Source organism: Malus sylvestris, chromosome 5, assembly GCF_916048215.2.
Source record: "Malus sylvestris chromosome 5, drMalSylv7.2, whole genome shotgun sequence".
NCBI classification, from domain to species: Eukaryota; Viridiplantae; Streptophyta; class Magnoliopsida; order Rosales; family Rosaceae; genus Malus; species Malus sylvestris.
In genome coordinates, this window is record NC_062264.1 from 43,110,376 (window position 1) to 43,118,589 (window position 8,214).

General features: G+C 37.8%; 2 protein-coding genes across 4 annotated transcripts; one reads left to right on the forward strand and one right to left on the reverse strand.

Moving 5' to 3' along the window:
* The first annotated feature begins 716 nt into the window (after window positions 1-716).
* LOC126622310 (mitochondrial arginine transporter BAC1-like) lies at window positions 717-3,308 on the forward strand. 3 transcript variants are annotated; one of them, XM_050291008.1, is made up of 8 exons: window positions 717-1,002; window positions 1,515-1,604; window positions 1,751-1,852; window positions 2,039-2,143; window positions 2,218-2,316; window positions 2,397-2,577; window positions 2,681-2,779; window positions 2,894-2,911. In XM_050291008.1, the coding sequence occupies exons 1-7, from the start codon at window positions 910-912 to the stop codon at window positions 2,740-2,742; spliced, it is 732 nt and encodes a 243-aa protein (XP_050146965.1). In that variant the 5' UTR covers window positions 717-909; the 3' UTR covers window positions 2,743-2,779; window positions 2,894-2,911. The 3 variants fall into 3 exon arrangements, with proteins under 3 accessions (XP_050146965.1, XP_050146964.1, XP_050146962.1); XM_050291005.1 differs by having other exon boundaries at window positions 726-1,002; window positions 2,397-2,585; window positions 2,894-3,308; XM_050291007.1 differs by lacking the exon at window positions 1,515-1,604 and having other exon boundaries at window positions 721-1,002; window positions 2,397-2,585; window positions 2,894-3,308.
* A 213-nt stretch (window positions 3,309-3,521) lies between these two features.
* LOC126622311 (squamosa promoter-binding-like protein 3) lies at window positions 3,522-6,429 on the reverse strand. The gene is made up of 2 exons (XM_050291009.1): window positions 5,897-6,429; window positions 3,522-4,772 (listed from the first exon to the last, which is right to left on the reverse strand). The coding sequence occupies exons 1-2, from the start codon at window positions 6,409-6,411 to the stop codon at window positions 4,676-4,678; spliced, it is 612 nt and encodes a 203-aa protein (XP_050146966.1). The 5' UTR covers window positions 6,412-6,429; the 3' UTR covers window positions 3,522-4,675.
* Between the last annotated feature and the right edge of the window lie 1,785 nt (window positions 6,430-8,214).

Below are 8,214 nucleotides of genomic sequence, written 5' to 3' on the forward strand. Positions count from 1 at the left end.
GCTAATATGGCCTTGTAAAGGAGAAATTTTTTAGTATGCTGAAAACATAATTCGGTACTAAGTGTTATATAATTAGTTGAAAACTATAAAAAAAAAAAAAAAATTCTACCCAAACTACTACTCCGTTAGTAGTCTAATCTTTTATTTGTCTCACTAACCTGGCCCAGAAAAAGAAAAAACCGCCTATCATCCATTGCTCTTGGGTATTCCAATACCCTTTCATGATGTCGCGTTTGAATCCTTGAGAATGAATGCATGATATTTAATGTATTGAATTTTGTTCTCGACAAAAATTTCTCCTCACAAATGCTTAAACTTCAATTTGAGTAGATAAATTTTGTTGAGCTAAAAACTGTGTTTTCAGTTTTGAGGCTCGAACATGTTATCTTCAGGTCCTGTTTGGTACGTGGGACGGGACAGAATGGAGTGGGATGAGACATTCTGTTTCATGTTTGGTGCGCCTAAAACAGATGGAAAGCGACGTTTCACATGACGAATTTTAGGTGAATTTTTGTTCTACCTTACCCCTGGAATGATTCGTTCCACATCTGTGGAACACAAAATTATAACATCTCCGTCTCCTTCTTCTTCCTCCTTGTTTCCATCCAAGGACATTTTTTATCCCTCTCCATTCTCTCCCGTCCCGTCCCGTCTCATTCCGTTTTATCCCATCCCGTTTGCATACCAATCGATACGTCGGACAGTGGGTCTTGTGTCACATCGCACTTACCAAAACCAATCGCACAATATTTGCGATTTTCCCAAAACAGCCCAATAAAATTTTGTATGCGGCGGTCCTGACCCAGAGACTCGCCTCTCGTCTCTCGCGCCGCCGCCTCTCTGGTCTTAGCTATTTCAACAATCCCAGAAATAACACAAGCCAATTCGCACAGAGAGAAAGAGAGAGAAATGGCGGACAGCTCCGGTTACAAGGAGTACGTTGCGGGCTTGATCGCCGGCGTGGCCACCGTTGGAATCGGCCATCCCTTTGACACCGTCAAGGTAAAATCACATCTCTTTGATTTTGTCAACTTTCAGTGGGTTTAATGCTGGTGAGGTTTACTTTAATGGGTGTTGCTTTTAATTTTATTTTCAAGTGTAATTTGATAGAATTTGGAAGTAAAATGTGTTAAACAATGCCAAAGTTTAGTTTTTGGAATCTGGGTAGTTTAAATTTTGATCGGAAAATGTTTGGATTAGTATCATATTAGTGGAAAGAATCAAAATTTAGATGATATACTAAACTTGGTTTTAGTAGCAACTTACAGAGCTTAATTTTCCTTTAGGTATACATTGTTGCCCTGTTTTCTTATTAGCTTGATATTCTGTAAATTTACCTTGGCCAAGCTGTAATCTTTCGATCCATTCGTCGTCTTGTCACATCTGTAGTTGATGATTTCAGGATATTGTTTACCTCTAAGATTATCTTTTGTGAACTGTTAAAATGTATGGACAATTTCTCTTTATGTGTCAATTGTGCTTCCCGTTAAGGTTGTCTCTGAATGTTGAATTAGGTTAAGATGCAAAAACACAACACTTCAGCACACGGGATTACGTACAGGAATAGTTTGCATTGCACTGCAAGGATACTAAGGACTGAAGGCGTATGATTCTGAACTTTATCTAGCTGAATATCTCTAATGTAACGATCTAGAACCATTTTTCTTTCGGAAAGGGTGCCAATGTTATAGAATTTGAGTTTCCGCATCATCTTTTCCAGGAGAGCTGACTGATATTGGGTCCTTAACAGATTAAAGGACTTTACAGAGGGGCGACATCATCTTTTGTGGGGATGGCTTTTGAGAGTTCAGTTGTTTTCGGCATGTATTCCCAGATCAAACAGTCACTGCAGGTTTCAACGAAAATAAAGTGGACAATCTTTGTTTATTTTATTTTGTAATGATCTGGATAATGGCTTCTGTTAGATGCATAATAGCGAACCGGTTTAGTGACTTTATTGATACGACTTCTATAAAGATATTGTATATCTGTTATGGTTCTTATGTGACGTTCTTCTGAATTGCAATGACACTTGAAGGGAAGTGCCCAAGGTGCAGGTCCACAGCCGAAGGTCATAATTCCATCTGCAGCTTTTAGTGGATCAGTCATCAGTTTTATATTATGCCCCTCGGAGCTGGTGAAGGTATGAGGAATTGGATGGTTTTTAGATTGTTCCGTTGCTTCTCACGGTATACTTATTGCACTGCTTTTTTCCAGTGTAGGATGCAAATTCAAGGCACAGACTCTGTGGTCCCAATGTCTAGAAGATATGGCAATCCTCTTGATTGTGTCCTTACAACTGTGAAAAATGATGGGGTAAGAAAATACTGTTATTTCTGGCGACAATGGCGAGCATAACTTTTTATGATCATTTTAGGTGATTGAATGCTTTTCAGGTTAGAGGAATATTTCGAGGAGGTTTTACGACATTGTTAAGAGAATGTATTGGAAATGCGGTCTTCTTCAGCATTTATGAGTATGTCCGCTATCACATGCATTTACAATTGAAATCTGCTTCAACTGACCACAGAAACTTGATTGACGTGGGAGTTGGGATTGCTAGTGGTGGCCTTGGTGGTATAGCAGTATGCATCTTCACAATTTAACGTTCTCTAGTACACAAGCTCACATTCTTATTCCACTAGACTTATAAATTCTGATGTTCTCACCCTATGTCCAGTTTTGGTTGGCTGTTCTACCCTTGGACGTGGCAAAAACCATAATTCAGACGACTCCAGATAAGAACGCAACAAGAAATCCATTTCAAATCTTGAGCTTGGTAAGGACACCCCTTTCTCTCTCTCTCTCTCTCTCTCTCTCTCTCTCTCACCCATCCCCCTCCCAATCCCCCGGAAAATGTTTAAATTGGCCTTTGTTCTTTTTTCCTCTGTAGATTTACAGAAGGGCTGGATTGAAAGGATGCTATATTGGCTTGGGTCCTACTATTGTTCGGGCTTTTCCTGCTAATGCAGCAGCAATCGTCACCTGGGAGTTGGCCATAAAACTATTAGGCATCAAGCGCGACTAAGCATTTCTCTACAATAACCAAATGCTTCCAACCTGTTTGGCAACTTTTAAACCGCATTCAGCAAGAGAAAATTCTTTCACTCAGATGAACTCCAAGGGTGTTACTATGCATTGTTTTCTCGATTTAAGGAGCTCGAACATTTTTTCTACAAGAAAATATCAGAGATTGGAGTGGTTTGTTGTGAGATTTTTTTTGTAATGATTGTTGAAAAGTTTGTATCAAGGATTTCACATGTTTTATTGTAATTTCTGTCAGCTGAAATAGAAGTTTTTCTAACAAAGCAGCCAAGAAGTTTTCGTTGGTGTTTTTCTGTTCTTGATATTACAATTTTTTGAAAGATTAGAGAGAAAGGTCTGGACATGGCTAATTCATATGGTAAATTTGATAGCCCTCCCCGTCCCGTCACACCCGAAATGTGATGATGTATATATATATGTTGTAATATGAGTGAATGTGTTCATATTTGTGGCTATATTGGTATCAACAAGTAAAATACATGCTAAACATAATTAGATTGGTAATATTAACGAACACTGTGACGGTTCATTTCACGTACATGTTATTCATAACATAATAATAAGAAAGATCTTAGGACAAAATACCATGATAATGTATGATAAAAGTTAGTGACAAATTAAAGCATGTGAAGAAAACAAGAATTATCGTTACCAACTGAACAGATCAAGTGGTAGGGTTGTTTCAAATCACAGCCAAGAATCATGAAGCACAATTTCAAGGTTCAAAATTGTGCTAGCAAAGAAGCCAATATTCCTTAATTAATGCATACCGGGGGGCCCGGGGGGTGGGGTGTGGGAGTTTCAGTGGTGCATACGTATAATGAAGGCCGAGGGTTGACAGAAGATAGGGAGCTTATCGTATGCTTAGTAGAAACTAATAAGGGCTCGTTTGAATGTGTTTTTAAAATGGTTAAAAGTAAGTCAATCTTCCTTAATTAATGCACACTGGGGGGGGGAAGGCCGAGGGTTGACAGAAGATAGGGAGCTTATCGTATGCTTAGTGGAAACTAATAAGGGCTCGTTTGAATGTGTTTTTAAAATGGTTAAAAGTAAGTCAATCTTCCTTAATTAATGCACACTCGGGGGGGGGGGGGGGGGGAGGTGTGTGGGAGTTTCAATGGTGCATACGTATAATGAAGGCTGAGGGTTGACAAAAGATAGGGAGCTTATCATATGCTAGGTGGAAACTAATAAGAGCTCGTTTGGATGTGCTTTTAAAATGATTAAAAGTAAACCAATCTTCCTTAATTAATGCATACCGGGGGGGGGGGGGGGGTGGGAGTTTCAGTGGTGAATACGTATAATGAAGGTTGAGGGTTGACAGAAGATAGGGAGCTTATCATATGCTAGATGGAAACTAATAAGAGCTCGTTTGGATGTGTTTTTAAAATGGTTAAAAGTACTTTTAAAGAAAATATTTTTTGGTTCTAAAAGCACTTAAAATGTTTTCTGCAATAAGCACTAATTATGTACTTCTTCCAGGAAGCACTTTAAGTGCTTTTCAGAATTTACTTGCATTTTTACTAAGGATTAGTTCCAAAAACATTTTCAACAAAAGCGCTTTCAGTTATTTAAAAAACACATCCAAACAAGTACTAAATTAATTAGAAATGCCGCCTCCATGTCCATGTTATTGTAGGGAGGTCTTCCGACGCCGCTCATTGTGTCCAGCTAATCGCCGGCGACAACTCCTTTTACGGTCATCAAACTCCGATAGGCTGTGAAACCTGTCAATGCACCACCATTCATTCATTATTCGACTCATGACTCTAGTGTCTTTCCTACCATGCACTTGAATGCACTTTTTTAAATGCACAGTCAAGTTTATTAGGGACATATTGACAACTCTAAATAAACTATAGAGTTAAAGAATCAACAAAATCAACGACAATTCGCATTTTTCTTAAAAAGGGCAGTTAATCATTCTTTAGAAAAATTTGTATGTGTGTATCTACAATTTATGTTGATGTAGAACAAAAGGCCGAAATGATTGAAGAGGAAATGGACCGTCGGAAGGCAAAAGGATGCAATGAGAATTTGCAACTTTGGCGTTCGAGTTCCAATTTAGGCCTATGATACATTTTCAAAAAGGGAACGATGCCATGGTTCAAACATACAATGGATTTTGGCCATCCGAGATTGTTTCAGCCTCCAAAACGTAGTTTTAATTTATGTTATAAAGATCGAACATTTGGGTTGTCGTCCGATTAATGTTGAATTATTGTCATTTTAATGTCGAGAGTCCTTTGAGTTGTTTTAGGGGTTGTAACCCGTTTATTTAAGCCTTTTGACTGTTTCAATGTGATTATCAATTATCAATTAAAGTCTAAACACAACTACTTTTCGACTTTCTCTCAAACTCTGATGGACTCCAAAATTCTTGTTTTTTGAGGGTTTACGGCTGTATCTCTCCTGCTTCGTGCTGCGTCATATATATATATAATTTCTAAGTGCATGAAATTAACAAAAATTATGTGTCTACATGAATAGTAATTAGGCAACAATTAAGAAAACCGTTTAGCTAGGCATACTCACTAATATGGAATTCTCTCCATAAGATATGGCATGAAACTGTAGGTGTGGGGTTCTTGCAAGTTTAATTCATACTATAAACTTAAACTACCTGGGAACCTTTTCTTTTGAAAAAACTTTAAGGGAAAAGGTAAACCCTGCATTTCCCAGCAAAAGAGCTCTCTGAAAGAGGGCACTTTATTTATTTATTTTCTTGATCATTATCACATGAGAGAAGAACTCCATAGATAAAAATGTTTGAAGGTTGTCTAAATGTTTAATGGAAGAGTTATTATTTGCAAAACTGTGGTAGTTGAAAAAACGGTTCTAAAATTGTTACCTGCTACACTGCTGGCAAAAGCGCTGCCGGATTCCACCCATGAACACCGCCGGAGCCTTGGCATGAACGTCACAGACCTTGTGGCGGCGGTAGTATTGCTTTAAATCACTCAAGTCAGCATTGCAACAATCTACCTTACAACATGGCCCTGCTGTAGACCCTCCTGCACCAGATCTTCTCCCTGTAGGAGGAGGAGCAGTACTATTCATCATCATCACTGTATCTCTTCTCTCATCCTCACCATCCACTATAGATGGTGTCCCACTCCTACTTTCTTCTTCTTCCTCCTCCTCCTCTTCCTCTTCCTCGTATTTCACCAAGATCCTCTTTCCATGACCTCTGCCTGATTCCATATTTTTCCGACGAAAGGAGAAGCAAAGAAATGAGAGGAGAAGGAAGATGTTAAATTCAAAGGAGAAGCAGGCTAAAATGAAAACATTGATCAAACAGCAAAGGTGTAGAAAAAGGAAGAGAAGCGTGTGTGTGTGAGAGAGAGAGAGGACCACAAGTTCCATTTGTTACTTTGTGAGCACAAAGTATAATAGTGAATGGTACCTCCAAACCCTAGAAATATTTACTCCAATAACACATCATCTACATATGATTTTTACACTACAACAACATAACACAGTTCAAACTCATCTTCACTAATTAATATCTAACCTCAATTTTAGACTTAATTAGTGCTCGTTTAGAGGCACTTTTCTATAAAACCATTTGGATGAAGGAACACTTTTTATGTGTTTCTCCTCCTAAATGATGTTGGGCGCCCTCTCAAAATTACTTCTAGACGAACCTTTATTAATCACTACTTATATTAGGTACAGCCACGAATTTAGTGACTAAATTTGGGTTCGGCTAAACCAGCTAGGGGTCAGCTACAGCTAGGTTATTTCGAAGGACACTTTTTTGTAATTTGAGATGGCCTGGAGGACACTGAAACGCGTTAATGCATGTGTGATTATTACGCCATATAATTTTTATATAGAGCACAGAGCTTATGTCTAATCCAATCATGGATCAACCTAATCAACAACTCAATTTTTGTAAAAATGAATTTGATTTGTACATCTGTCTATTCGTTACAAGTTTATGTTAGAACGAGTCTCACATAGGTAGAATAAATGACTTTACATGAGTTTATAAGTAAGTTGGATTACTTTTCATGTTGCCAATTGACTTTATAGTAGAACCTCAATTTTCTTCACGGTTTCAGAGCAGGTTGTCCCACGTGTGAAGTCAAACGGCCACATGTGCTCCATGTCACCCCATTGTGTTGTTTACGTATTGGGCTTGAAAATTCGACACATGTGAGGGGGCTTGTTAAGAATGAGTCGCACATTGATGGAATATGGATCTTGCGTGGGCTTATAAGTAAATTGAGTTACTCTCAAACTGATTTTATGATGAAACCTCAATTTTATTCAACCTAAAACCCTATAAAAATTAAAGATATGTTATAATTCATAGGGTTAGGTTTAACTATATGAATATATACATATATAGATATTGCCAGTCCTTTTCATAGAGAGTGTGACGACTCCTTCATTCACAATGTATTATAATTATTGGAAAGTGAAGGGTGAAAGGCGAAAAAAAAACCCTAAATGGTCCAATGAGGTAGCAACAGTGATTATCATGCTTTGACACATATGGTACTATATATTGTCACTTATAAATAGGGGTTGGTCCCCATTTGTACGATCCAACCCATGAGCAAGTTCATGTGCAACATAGAGCACCCGTGGGTTTCAAATCGAATCCCTTAGATTTGGATTAATTAGTGTAACATATTCAAATGTACTATGACGAGAATGGCATATTCTAATTGATTGGGTTAGACATCACAATGGGCGAGCTGCAAACTAGGTATCAAATGTAACACACAAATATGTGTGAGTCAAACATGAGACCTCTTACTTACCGGTGAAGATGAATACCAATAAATTATAGTACTAGCTAGTTGGTAGTTTTTTATTATGAACATTAAACAAACAAATAGAAGATGAGCCTTGCACCAACAAACTATGATCCCTTATTTTAATTGCCAAATGAGGCAACGCATAACTTAACAGTTGCTTATCGATTAAGAAAATTTGGTTCAATTGAGTTCAAATACAAGATGGGTATAGCGTGTGAAATAAAATTTTATTTTTTTTGTCAAACGATAGATTTTATTAGATTAGATGTTAGATTAGCCACCAACGAAGTTTGAACCCACATCATCATGTAAGGATTCCACATCTTTTCACCACTGTGATAAAGGGGCACTTACCGTGTGAAATAAAATTAGTGAACTTAATAAATGTAGACCTAAA

Excerpts from the sequence above, each read along its gene's own strand:
- LOC126622310 (XM_050291005.1), top strand. The coding sequence starts at position 910 with ATGGCGGACAGCTCCGGTTACAAGGAGTACGTTGCGGGCTTGATCGCC. Across the intron at positions 2,144-2,217 it reads GCCCCTCGGAGCTGGTGAAG|TGTAGGATGCAAATTCAAGG; the intron begins GTATGAGGAATT and ends GCTTTTTTCCAG. Across the intron at positions 2,586-2,680 it reads GTGGCCTTGGTGGTATAGCA|TTTTGGTTGGCTGTTCTACC; the intron begins GTATGCATCTTC and ends CCCTATGTCCAG.
- LOC126622311 (XM_050291009.1), bottom strand. The coding sequence starts at position 6,411 with ATGGAACTTGTGGTCCTCTCTCTCTCTCACACACACACGCTTCTCTTC. Across the intron at positions 4,773-5,896 it reads TTTTGCCAGCAGTGTAGCAG|GTTTCACAGCCTATCGGAGT; the intron begins GTAACAATTTTA and ends GTGCATTGACAG.